General features: G+C 34.5%; 1 protein-coding gene across 3 annotated transcripts in view; it reads right to left on the reverse strand.

The window, feature by feature from the left end:
* tbxas1 (thromboxane A synthase 1 (platelet)) overlaps positions 1–14,180 on the reverse strand; it is an 87,372-nt gene that overhangs the window by 12,484 nt on the left and 60,708 nt on the right. For all 3 annotated transcript variants that reach the window (XM_055174205.2, XM_055174203.2, XM_055174204.2), the window contains 3 exons: positions 12,551–12,699; positions 12,228–12,358; positions 11,797–12,144 (listed from right to left, as the gene is read on the reverse strand). In XM_055174205.2, the coding sequence (XP_055030180.2) occupies positions 11,797–12,144; positions 12,228–12,358; positions 12,551–12,699 (628 nt within the window). The remainder of the gene's footprint in view (positions 1–11,796; positions 12,145–12,227; positions 12,359–12,550; positions 12,700–14,180) is intronic.

Genomic DNA, 14,180 nt, shown 5'->3' on the forward strand with positions numbered 1-14,180 from the left:
AACAAACAATGATGGCTGATGTGAAAAAACCCTGTTTGGTAACTCCGCAAAGAGGTTCGATGCAGTGGACCGTGACTGTATTTGTGCATGAATGCACATGCTTATCGCATGTTTATGTGCATCTGTCTCTCTGCGTGTGCTTGAGAAGTCATGTGGGACTTGTAGACCGCTTGCTGTAGGTGGAACAGAAATATCTAAACTACATGGTGGACCCTTTGTCTTAAGTATAAGTCGGATTTTACCTGTTTGCAGGGGATATTACATCAATTTTTATATAACAAAAATAGGCCCACCCGGATAGATTGAGCGATTTTTACATTTGATACCTTTTCCAAACCCAGACCAATTTTCAACAACTCGTGCAAAAAGCACTTGACTCTCAATTGATTTACTAATAAATTGTACAGTATACCATAAATGGACTGTAAGCTACAGTACTTCAAATAAAAGCATCCAACCGATGCCTTAAAATGCACACTAGGTATAAAGTAAAAAAAAAACATTACGACCTATTTCAGCCCCTGACTCTCTCACCCAGTTCTGCTCTCTACCGCTTGCATTACAGCATTATAAAGATAAAAGACACACAACCAGATTGTAAAAACATGTGCAATTCATTTACATTCACTCAGGTAGACAACACACATCATTTCCTAAGTCGAGTGTTTTCTAAATTCGAGAGGCGAGGCTGTTGGGTTTGGCATGAGAGAGCCAACAGCCACATCAATGAGAACCGACAGATACAGCGCTGTGGTTTCAGAAGGATCAAAGACTGTGTTATTAAATTTAGCGGTGGAGAGTGGAGCTCTTTATTCAGGTTTGAATGTTATGAGGGAGGGGAGAGGAGCCCATCTCAGTCTTGAATGAGGCAAAGAGCCCTCTGGAGGTCGAGGCACGTCACCAATGAATTATTCACAGATCCGACTAGCTGCTCTCTTCCTTCCAGTCTCTTTTCCTTCTTAAACCATATTTGCCTTTTTTTTTACAATCTTCTATTTGTGATATCATCATTCACGCATTATAAAGGTCTTGGCAGATGCTGAATTGCATATAGGCATCACAATAATGATTATACATTTTGAGACCTATGAATTACAATGGGATGCCATTTACATTACATGTATGCATTTGGCTGATGCTTTTATCCTAAATAACAAAGTATACATTTTAACAGTACAGCATGTGTGTAATTCTGCTGTCAAAAGCATCATTGTGGTGTAAAATGGCTGTTTGTCCAATTCACACAATACGATACAATCCTCCAGGCTATATTGATTTGAATGTCTTACAGGGTCTTCATGTCATGATAAAAGTACCCATTAAATCAATACTAACAAGCTAATTTGTATTATGGACTAACAATATGTTGCCTCCTTGTACTGTACTGTACTGTACATCCACCAGGTTTGCAGTACATGTATGTACAGTACAAGTACAGTACAATGTCAGAAAATTTGAGAAACATTCGGCTTTTTGCACAGACCTTTTCACTGAAAAAAAATTATTCATTCAATTTACAAAATTTTTTTTAAGGTAAGTGGTTGCAATCAATTTATTTAAGCTACATTTAAACAAAAGTTTTTTGTTTTGTATTTTAAAATTGTTATATTAAATGTAGCTTAAATAAATTGATTGTGACCACTTACCTTAAAAAATTTTGTAAATTGAATGAATCTTTTTTTCTTAGTGAAGTAAGTAAAATATATATTTGCTTAAATAAATGCTATTTTTGGATAATTAATGGGTTTTTCATTGTGCATTACTTTCATTAAAATTAAGCAAATGTCGAGACGGATCTCACAGGAATTTGTATCTATGTGGGTAGCCTAATTTGTGTAAATTTCAAAGTATAATTATGTTCAATTATTAGAAAAGACAATAATGAAACCCAACCTCTAAACGCAATGTATACTGGCCTTAAAGCAGATTTTGTGAATTCGTTACAAATTGTCATGAGATTGTGTTGCCAATTTCACATTACCATAAAGTGAATTAACCCTTGTGGGTTGTTCAAATTTACTACACTTCAAAAAATTATGTTCTTACTTCGTATTTTTGTCTTGTTTTTAGTAGAAATATCTAAGCATTCTTAAATCAAGATGCAAAATTACCAATGAAAATAAGTCAAGATTTTAGACAAAAAATATACAATTTAATTGAATTGCTCTTAAAACAAGCAAAAATATGTGCCAATGGGGTGGGAAAAAATTCTTGAAATAACACTAAATTCAAGAAAAAATTTCTCACCCCATAGGCAGTTTGTTTGCTTGTTTTAAGCACAAATTCACTTAAATTGAATTTAAATTTTTTGTCTAAAAACTATACTTATTTTCTTAAATCAAGATACATTTTCTTGATGAGTATAATGAACTAAGAAAATAAGTCTAGTTTTTAGACAAAAAAATATACAATTTAAGTGAATTTGTAAAACAAGCAGAACATTTCTCTTGAATTTAGTGTTATTTCTATTTTCTTTCTCACCCCATTGACAGAAATGCTTGCTTGTTTTAAGCACACATTCACTTAATTTGTAATTATTTTCTTTGGTCATTTTGCTCATCAATAAAAAGAATCTTAATTTAAGAAGTATTTTTTATATTTCTACTAAAAACAAGGCAAAAATACTAAGTAAAAAAAGTTATTTTTGCAGTTTTTCTCTTTCGAGTTGTTCGCGTCCAAAAAAGGCACCAAATTAAACAGCTATAAAAATTTATCAGATTTTTTTTTGCATACATTTGTTAAAGGTGCAGTGTGTAAATTTTTGCGGCATCTAGTGGTGACGGTTGCGCATTGCAACCAACGGCTCAGTCCAATGCTCAACCCTCGCTTTTAAAACACATAGAGGAGCTACGTTAGCCTCCACCGGACAAACGTGTCATCGTCGGAGACAATTTAGTAAAAAAAGTTTCTCCGTTAAGGGCTTCTGTAGAAACATGGAGGCACAAAATGGTGACTTCCATGTAAGGGGACCCTCATGTTTGTAGATAAAAACTTCTCATTCTAAGGTAATAAAAACATAACAGTTCATTATGAAAGGTCTTTATACACCCCTGATCATATAGTTTTGTATAATATTTTTCATTTATGTCAAGAGATCCTTCTAAAAATTACACACTGCACCTTTAATCATCCTCAGTACTGATCAAAACAACCAAATTTTTACAAAAAATTCATGATTTTAACTCTTTAATTACCAAGTTAATAAGTGACATCCCTGATTTGGGGAAATATACAAAAAATGACTGATTTTCAATATAATTTTTTTTTTACCTTTTTCACAGTTTTGGGCATGTGAAAAGATTAGTAAAAACATTGGCTTTGATGCATTTTTAGTTTTTGTGCAGCATCAGATAAAAAAAATTCCTCCATAATTAGTTGTTTGTGGCTTTTTAATCATGCATATAATCATGCATTTTTGATTGTTGGTGGTTTTTCCTTTTGCTAAGAGGTAAAATTTGGAAATTTTTGTAAACATTTGGTCGTTTTGATCAGTACTGGAATTGATTAACAGATTTATGCAAACAATTTTGAAAAAAATCTGATAATTTTTTACAGTGGTTTAATTTAGTGGCTTTTTTTGGCCATGAACAACCTGATAGGGTAGTAAATTTGCACACGGTATATTGTTGATTTCTTTGAAAAATTTTAAAATAAGTGTCAATATAAGATTTGTCACTAAAAATCATTCAATTTGACTCAAATTAAGACTAAAAATGGCCTCAACAACCCATAAGGGTTAATAAATGCACATAATGATAAAATATCATTATTAGACAAATTTTTTAAATGGCACAATTTGAAAGCAGTAAAATTATGTATAAACAATTTGTCGCCTTCTTTTCTGAGCCAAACCGTTTCTTTTTCTCTCTCTCTCTCTCTGTGGGAGAGGTCTTAGTTAGAAACGTGTAATTTCATTCGATTTCTGCCCCCCCTTGCCCTCGTCTCCCACCTCTGGATGACTCATTAGGTTGCACTCTGCTTCAGATCCCTGTTATTTATGCAGATAAAAAAGGCAAATTAATGACAGGCACCCAGGGAGGCACCACGCAGCCCAGGAAGAGAAAATGAAAGGCTAGACCAGAAGATACAATATGTGCAGCCTGCGACACATTCACCAAGTCAGTCGAGCGAGGCATTTACATGCTTGCCACTTAAACTGTCCCCGTGGCAAATCGATGACGGTAATTCCAGAATTCACCCTTGACATATAGTTTGTTAAGGTCACGGGCGTGTAAGTAAGAAGTAATTTATCATAATCACCTCCACAGATTGTTAAAAAAGAACAATGTTAATACTGTTAACATTTACCATCCTTTGTGTCCTTCCAAGCCATGACTTTACTTCTTGTGGAAAAGCAACAAAAGGTATCAAAAAAGGGCTCTTTACACTGCAAAAAAAAAAAAAAAAAAAAAAATTCTTAGTATTTTTGTCTTGTTTTCAGTAAAAATATCAAAAAATTCCTAAATTAAGATGCTTTATCTTGATGAGCAAAACGACCCAAGAAAATAAGTCTAGTATTGTTTTTAGACCAAAACTATCACATTTAAGTGATTTTGTGCATAAAACAAGCAAAAAAAATCTGCCAATAGGGTAAGCAAAAAATCTTGAACATTTTTCTTAAGCACTAAATTCAAGAACAATTCAAGAAAAAATAGCTTACCCCATTGGCAGATTTTTTTTGCTTGTTTTATGCACAAAATCACTTAAATTTAATATTTTTGGTCTAAAAACTAGACTTATTTTCTAATCAAGAAAAAGCATCTTAATTTAAGATTTTTTTGATATTTTTACTGAAAACAAGACAAAAATACTAATAAATTATTCACTGCAAAAAAATATTTTTAAGAAAAACAATTCTTAGTATTTTTGTCTTGAATTCAAGAAAAAATCAAGAAAAATTAGCTTACCCCATTAACAGATTTTTTTGCTTGTTTTATGCACAAAATCACTAACATTTGATATTTTTGGTCTAAAAACTAGACTTATTTTCTTGGGTCGTTTTGCTCATCAAGAAAAGGCATCTTAATTTGGGAATTTTTTGATGTTTTTACTGAAAACAAGACAAAAATACTAAGAATTTTTCATGATTTTTCAAAGAAAATCATTTTTTTGTAGTGTATTACTAAAGAAAAGTGCTATATTCCTCTTTTTTTTTGGAAGATAAACTACACACTCTCAGAATAAATGGTCCCTAGCTGTCACTGGGGTGGTATAATACATCTTTGCACCTAAAGAGTTCATATTGGTACATCAGAGGTAAATATTGGTGTCAAATTTATAAATATCTGTACCTAAATGATAAATAATAGCACCTTTTAAAAGGGCACTGCCCCAGTGACAGCTTGGGACCATTTTTCGACCATTTTTTCTGAGTGTGTTTTAAAATAAAGCATATAAACTACTTTAAAATTCAAAATATCTGTAACTAACGTAAAGCTTTAGAAGACTTGGAATATAGCAAGTCATATACAACACACTAAAAATGGCTAGGTTATTTTTGACCCATGTTGGGAAAATATTGGAAAAAACACATGCCGGGATAAAAATGACCCAATGTTGGGTTGTTGTGTTATGCAATCATGAGTTATAATAACCTAGCAGTTGGGTTAAAACAACCCAGCATTGTGTTCTGTCCAATATTTACCCAACATGGGTCAAAAATAACCAAACTCTATGAAGATGCTGTCTTGCATTTTGAATAGGCTTTCTTTGTACATTTGGCAGACACTTACACTGCAAAAAATGACTTTCTTACTAGTATTTTTGTCTTGTTTTAAGAAAAAATATATCTAACATTTCTTAAATCAATATGTATTTTCTTGATGAGCAAATTGACCTAAGAAAATAAGTCTAGTTTTTAGAAAAAAATATACATATTTAAGTGAGTTTGTGCTTGGAACAGGCAAAATATCTGCCAATGGGGTGAGAAAATTCTGCTTTAAACAAGTATTTAAGAAAAAAAAAACTTATTTCAAGATTTTTTTCCACCCTATTGGCAGATATTTTTGCTTGTTTTAAGCACAAATTAACATAAATTGTATATTTCTTCTCTAAAAAAAATTGACTTATTTTCTTAGGCCATTTTGCTTATCAAGAAAAAGCATCTTAGTTTAAGAATTTATAGATATTTCCATTAAAATCAAAACAAAATACTAAGTACACTGCAAAAAATGATTTTCAAGAAAAAAATTCTTAGTATTTTTGTCTTGTTTTCAGTAAAAACATCCAAAAACTATTTCATTTAGATGCCTCCTCTTGATGAGCAAAATGGCCCAACAAAATAAATCTAGTTTTTAGACCAAAAAAATATAAAATTAAAGTGATTCCGTGCATAAAACAAAAAAAAAAATCTGCCAATATGGTAATTTAGTGTTTAATAAACATTTTCAAGATTTTTTGCTTACCCCATTGGCAGGTTTTTTTGCTTATTTTACGCACAAAATCACTAAAATTTGATATTTTTTATTTAAAAACTTGACTTATTTTCTTAGGTCATTTTGCTCATCAAGAAAAAGCATCTTAATTTAAGAATATTTAGATATTTTTACTGAAAACAAGACAAAAATACTAACTAATAAAGTTTAATAAAAATTTTCTCCAGTATCCACATTTTACTCCATGTGTTTGCCGGAAATCGTACCCATGACCTTAATATTTCTGAACCTCCACCAATTAAACTGCAGGAACACTGAGTTTCAACTTATTATGTGATTTGGTTAAATATTTTTTCCCACCAGAAATAGTTTGCTCGAGTAAACACTCTTACCATTGCACAGAAGCGGTTACACTCCAGTACATTTTAGCTGCCAAAATCACTTTAGCTGCCCTCATATAGGGTGTTTGAGGAGAGTTTGACATTTAAAAAGGTTTTTAAAGCTTAAAACTGCACGCGGTGAGGGGCATTTAAAGAATAAAACCGCTCTGATACAGGACTCGAAGATACTTTTCCCTGAGTTAAACACAAGAGCACAGATAGACATTAGAGCAGCAGGGTGGATGAGACTGACCTTCAATATGCACCAGGGCCAGATGGGGTCTCTCTTTATATCAAGCAGCTGGGGATCCATACAGAGTATTAAGTTATTGCCAACTATACCATGGACGTAAGGCCAAAGCTGGGCTTGAATTTTATTGCTGTGCTCCTATGATGCTTACTGGTTTTATAAGCTTTTTATATGAGAACTTCAAGTGGGTTTATAAACATCTTGTCGGTTTGCTTTCCATCACAGAGAATCTTGGGCTAACCTCAAAAACCAAGGGACACAATGTAAAGCATGATGGGTTGTGTGATGTGCCGGGGGCTCTTTGCCAGATGTCTTACATAAGAAAACCATCAAACAAATGATGCATAATAATGACAGATTCCTCAGACCGTATTCCCAAACAAATAGCTCTGAGAATACAATGAAAAAAAAGAAAAACATCTTCTATTTATCAAAACAAAACATGTGCTTTACCCTGACATAATGACATGCATAAAATATCAATGCATTATACCCAGACCAATGTTTAAATTCAAAGGGCCCTCCATGTGCTCGGCTGTGTAAAGATGCATTCGGCGGACCCCCGTTGGCATTCCGGTCGGCCCTGCATTCTACCAATGATAAATGAACTCTTAAATGCAGCTCTGAACATTTATTCCCTCTGTTATGAGAAAAAGACTCTGACTTCAAGAGAGGAGAAATTGGAAATGGAAAGGGAGTGCTTAAATTGAAAGAGAGGAAGAGAAAGATGAATGAAATAAAGAAGTACACAGAAGGACTCTGCGTTTGATCCTCTCCTCCGGTGCACGACTGCCAGCCCTGAGCTGCAGGTATTAGGATTCAAGAGATGCCGGTGTGGGTTTATAAAGTCCCAGTTTATTTTCAACCATTAGATGCATCTCAAATCTCAAAGCAACATTGTATTGATTGGCACCAAAATGAACCTCAATTTCTTTTTAGGAAGTGGCACAATGCATATGTGTTTTGGATGGTTGCCAGGTTGTTGCTATTTACTTGCTATATTATATAGACTTAGGGGCCTATCATACACCTGGCGCAATGCGCGACGCAAGTGTCTTTTGCAGTTTCAACACGTTGCAATTATCATTTTCACGTTTAGTGCCACATTGTTTAAATAGCAAATGCATTTGCACCAAATTTTGCGCCCATGGGCGTTCTAGTCTGAAAACAAGGTGTGTTTAGGCGCATTGTTGGCGTGTTGCTATTTTGAGGCAACTAAAATAGGCTACAATTGATCAAATAAAACCTGGTCTAAAGTCTAAAGTCAATGGCGCAATATTGTTTTTGTTATTTAGCTAATGAGTGCGTTACGCGCCTATAACGGGATGACAACGCGTGTTGCACACATGGATGCGCAGCAGCACAAAAACGTTTAAAAATATGAAAAATTAATCAAAATCAAATTTAAATGTAAAAGATTATTATTGAGTCTCTTTGCTTTAAACAAATGCATCTATTTTTAAATTTTTTTTAAAATGCTACCCCACTGATTTATTGTATATGATGACTTTGTACCTGTGGATATGGTGAGATGAAGAACAATTTTAAGTAATGCTTTTTTGAAAAAAAAAAAGTCCGAGTGCTGAAGGCTCTCCACATGTTTGTAAATTTTGTTACAAATAAAGTATTTTTAGAGTACAAACATTTTCTTGCATATTTGCAAATTATTTTTTTTGAGAGATTACAATGATTATGTAGGATATCCATTCATTACAGCAATTAAAACCCTTCCAATTTTACTTCCATGACTAAAAGAAAACGACTTTTAAAGGTTTTAATTTAAAAAAAATAAAATTAATCTTAAACTGGTCTTCCTCCGCTTAGTTTTTTTAGTTTACAAATTCCGCTTCCTAAATAGGGATTAGGCATGGCGCCAGGCGCAACTGGCTTTTAAAGGGGATGTGAGCTGAGACTCTCATTGGTTTATTGCACGTTACGCCCAAAACACAACTATTACTCATTACGAGAATAGGAACTCTTTTAGACCGTGTGCTTGGCGCACAAACTATTTTTCCTGTCGTTAAATTAGCAAAAGTGTAAACGGACGTGCTGATTGCCAACAAAATGCAGACATTTGATGCAGTTTTACTTACCGCCAGCATCTCATGACCTGTTTGGGACCGTCCTATTTCAACAAAATTCAGGGTTAAACAAACACACACGCACAACCCCGCTGCTACCCCGGATTAACAAACTATATTCATTGTTTCCATAATGCTGGGTTCTTTGAGAAGCTGCACAAGCTTAAATTTCCCTCACAAACAACAACACACTTCTTTGGTGACGATTTCGATTTTGTGCTATTTCTGCCCATATAAGGACTTCCACTGTACTTCCTGAACTGAAATTGCCCATAAAAAAATATAGCAGGATAGTTACGTACAAATCATGTTCGAAAAAAACTTGTACAAACCGTGGTGCACATAAATATTTTGTCACACGTCCAACTGTTTTTGTGACACTGCATAAGTTTACCATGAAGAATCCAACTCTTAAACAGTGTTATTAAGGGCGCTTCTGCCAAATGCATAAATATACTGTACATGAAAATGTAATGTCAATAGTGCACTTCTCTTTAACAAGCTGTTGGATTTGAAATATCATTCACATGCTCATGTGTAACATTTTAGGGGTCTCGAAAAACGCCTGATTGAGTAATAGTAATAGGTACCACTGAATACTGATTATAATCTCTCCATTATCTTATTATCCTCTCTCTAGCACATGCACGCGCACACGCACAAGCACACACACACACACACATTTAATATTCTCTGTATTCAAAAATCTCATTACAGCTGTATTATGAGGAACATTTTGTTTAAGTTATGCAGGGAAATATGACCCCCCAAAAATAATTTTAAGAAACAAACATCAGTCATTTACATAAAAGCTGCCCTAAAAGCTGTTCTTTCCACAACTGACCCTCCACATCACCGTTCATCCTCTCCAGCACAGATTACAGCTTTAATTCAAAAACCAGTCATGATTCTCTCTCTGTGTTTCTCATGAGCAGCATATTATGCACATTAAGTCAGCAGAGGAACCATCATCATTGCAAGTGCTATTTTTATACAGAAGAGTAAATGATCTAAGTAGCAGAGCAGACAAACTGCAAACCATCCACTTAAGTCTCCAATCACTCTCACAATACTGTACGTACCCAAGCAAACCCAGCCTGTCCCTCTGTATGTTCATTTTGATGATTACAAAACAAACCATTACTATTATTGCTAATAATTAGCATCTGTAATACCCTTACATATACATTTATGCTTTGGCATATGCTTTATCCAAAGCGGGTTACAGTGCATTTAAATGCATAATATGTAAGATTTTTGCATAGAAATATCCAGCCTGATCTCACGAATGGGATAGTCACGGATTTTTTTGCAAATTTTTCCATGGCATTCTCACCAAATCTAACCCTAAACCAAAGCGAACAAGGTTTGAAAATAGGAATAAGCAGTTGAGTAACAAATACGTGAGAATACCACGGAAAAAGACAGTCCGTAGCAGGGCCATGGAAAAATGCGGAGATCCGTGAGAATGGCACTGAAAAATGAGCAAACAATTCCGTGACTATCCCACGGAACTTTGTGAGATCAGGTTGAAATATCAGTATGTACTTACATCATCCCAAATGTTTTAAAGAGACAATAAGTAGGATCTACCCCCATCTAGTGGTGAAATTGTATTTTGCATTCAAACGAATATTGCTCTCTAGCGCCTGGCTTTTCCAAATGCATGTTGCAACTACGGTAGCCGTTATGTAATCAATGTTCTCCTTGTCCGTTTCAGCTGATTCACGTGTTCTGAATGAAAATGCGTTGTGGAAACGCGTTGGTAGGCTAGTGCTTTTTGTCCCTCTCTGCTATTATAGTTTATCAATACGGCGGAACGACATGGAAGCCTCCTTGGACTTACCCGTTAAATGTAAGTAAAGAGAAAAAATTCTAAGTTTACAAAGAAAAGTCAGATCACTGGCAGAGGTCATTTAAGACCAACGAGGACATTTTTATGAATAAAGACATTGATTTTGATTAATAAAACACTTAAAACCCTACTTACTGTCCCTTTAAAGAGCACCTATTTTCCGATTCACAATTTTACATTTCCTTTGGTGTGTAAGTGTGTATTAGTACATGTTAACGATGTGCGAAAGGTACAAACCCCAAAGTAAACAATGACGTGTGTTAACGTATCCAACGTAAATCTCTTTTCTTGGACTACAACACACAGATTGTAGGCAAACAGTTTACTTTCTGGGACTGGTGATGTAGTAAAGACCGACATTATTATAATTCCTCCCGCTTGGAATCACAGCCTGTAAGTTAACTCCTGTTAGCACTGCATTGCGCGCAAATCTTTTAAACATGGTAAGGAGCCAAAGAGGTCACATTTCCGGTTGACGTCAGAGGTATTCAGGCCAAACATAACGTACAGATTAGCAGACCAATCAGGGACACAGAGCTTTTCAAATCCATGCGTTTCAGGAAGAGAGTGAAATCTACAGCTACAAAAATGTACGGTATGTGGAAAATAATGTGTTTTTTTACCATAAACCCCGTGAACACATTGTATTATACCAAATACATAAAATAACGTTGTTTTTTAGCAATGAAATAGGAGCACTTTAAGGTGTTTTTATTAGGGTTGTGTGAATCGTCACTGGTCTCATGATTTGATTACCTATTTACAATTAAAATCAGGTGTTTTAAAGAGAATGTCAGTTATTAAACCAACTTTTTTATAATGTGAAATAATAAATGCTAAAAAATAAAATGCTTACGTGTCTGGTGAAGAATTCGTCCACCTCTTGTTGGACTCTGTCCTGGCAGTCTCCGTGAATCGCTAACAGGTAGCACACGAATCCTAGCGTGTTGCTGCTCGTCTCGTAGCCGGCCAACAGGAAGATAAATGCCTGCCCCACAATCTCATCCTCCGTCATCATTCTCTTCTGCTGGACACGCTTTGCGGATTCGTGGCCGGAGCTTTGACTGTTTTCCTGCCCGCTGGCCGTCTCCTGCTCTGGGCAGGCCTGTTCATCAGCATGATTGACCACATCGAAATGCTCCACAGACAAAAACTCGCTGCTGCTCCGGGCGTCCAGCATCAACTGTAGGAAATCCTTCCGTCGCTGTAGACAACAAGAGACGCAGATCATAAAAACTGTTTGTCAGGTGTCTCCTTCGTTCATTTACTAACTGCGGATGGTCACACCTGTTCTGCTGGCAGATCATCTCTCTGTTTAATGATCTTCTGGATACAGCTGATAAAGAAACTGTTCATGCTGTCTCTCGATTTGTTGGGGAGGAGGCCAGCAAGAGGATTAAGAAGAAATGGAAATGCGACTGAAAGAAAGCGAGAGCGTTTTTTTACCTTCTCATATTATAAATATGCTAATTATAATATCAGCATAATGAAAATTCGTTTCATATTATCGTCTGGCGGGAGCACTTTACAAGCTGTGATATCCATTGCTAAATAATGAGACAGAAATAAATGCTTATATTTAGAGCAGGTTGTGCTCTGGTGGGACGTACCGAAAAAGATCACGAGGGGCCGGAAGAAGGTGAAGGAGAAGAATTTGGAGGCTTGGTGCACGAAAGGATCATCAGGATTGTTCTGAGAGTCCACCTGCGTACCGAATGCCACGCTGGCAATTACATCCATTGTGAAACAGCCGAAACACCTGCAGAAAGAGACCATATTGTGTTATTTAAGCTGAAGTGTGTAATTAGACGTTAAAACACTTTTAACGGACAGAAGTAAGCCATTTGCTGATTAACACATTGTTTGTTCGTAAGTTAGCCGAGCTTGACTGAGCAACATGCAGTAGCTCAAGAGTGTTTGAGAAAACCTTTACTCCAATTCTACACAGAGATGCCTGAAACATATTGTAATTTATAAAATTATTAGTTCCAGTCCTTGATTCTTATTGGTCAATAGCTGTGTTGTATTTACGATAAAACACAGCTATGACTGCTGCACCCAATGATTCTGTGTATTACTGCGCAGCATCCACCCATAGCAACATAAACATGTGAAGACTGGGACTATTTTTTCCAGCAGAAGAAATGGTTTTAGTGATTTATTTCATGAAAGTTGCACTGATACATACAGTATGTATTTTTTGCTTTAATATTTGTGTTGCGGGGTAACCATTTCATAAAAGCAATAAGGTACTCGGCTAGTGCTGTATCGTGAATAAGTCACGGCTGAAAGAGCTGCACTGCAAAAAATGAAAAAAACTGTCTTGTGTTTAGTAGATATATCTAAAAATTCTTAAATTTAAGATGCTTTTTCTTGTCAATGAGCAAAATGACCTAAGAAAATAAGTGTAGTTTATAGACAAAAAATATATAATTTACGTGAATTTGTGCTTAAAACAAACAAAAATATCTGCCAATGGGGTGAGAAAAAAATCTAAAAATAAGTTATCTTTTTTCTTAAACACTTAATGTAAGCAAAATGTTCTTCCTATTCCATTGGCTTGTTTTAAGCAGTAATTTACTTAAAGTTTCTATTTTTGGTCTAAAAACTAGACTCATTTTCACTGCAAAAAAAGATTTTCAAGAAAAAATTTTCTTAGTATTTTTGTCTTGTTTTCAGCAAAAAATATCTAAAAATTCTTAAATTAAGATACTTTTTCCCGATGAGCAAAACGATCCAAGAAAACAAGTGTAGTTTTTAGACCAAAAATATAAAATTCAAGTGATTAAATTATTAAAAAATCTGCCAATGGGGTAAGCAAATTTTCTTGAATTTTTCTTGAATTTAGTGTTTAAGAAAAATGTTCAAGATTTTTTGCTTACCCCATTGACAGATTTTTTTGCTTGTTGTATGCACAAAATCACTTAAATTTGATATTTTTAGTATAAAACTAGACTTATTTTCTTGGGTCGTTTTGCTCATGAAGAAAAAGCATCTTTATTTAAGAATTTTTAGATATTTCTACTGAAAACAAGAAAAAAATACTAAGTAAGACCTTTTTATTATTACTTTTTCATAAACACTTAATTCAAGAAAATGTTTCTTATTCTATTGGCAGATTTTTTATTTGCTTGTTTTAAGCACTAATTCGCTTACATTTTATATTTTTTGTCTTAAAACTAGACTTATTTACCTAGATCATTTTGCTCATGAAGAAAATCCATCTTAATTTAAGAATTT

This window comes from Misgurnus anguillicaudatus, chromosome 15 (genome assembly GCF_027580225.2).
Source record: "Misgurnus anguillicaudatus chromosome 15, ASM2758022v2, whole genome shotgun sequence".
NCBI lineage: Eukaryota > Metazoa > Chordata > Actinopteri > Cypriniformes > Cobitidae > Misgurnus > Misgurnus anguillicaudatus.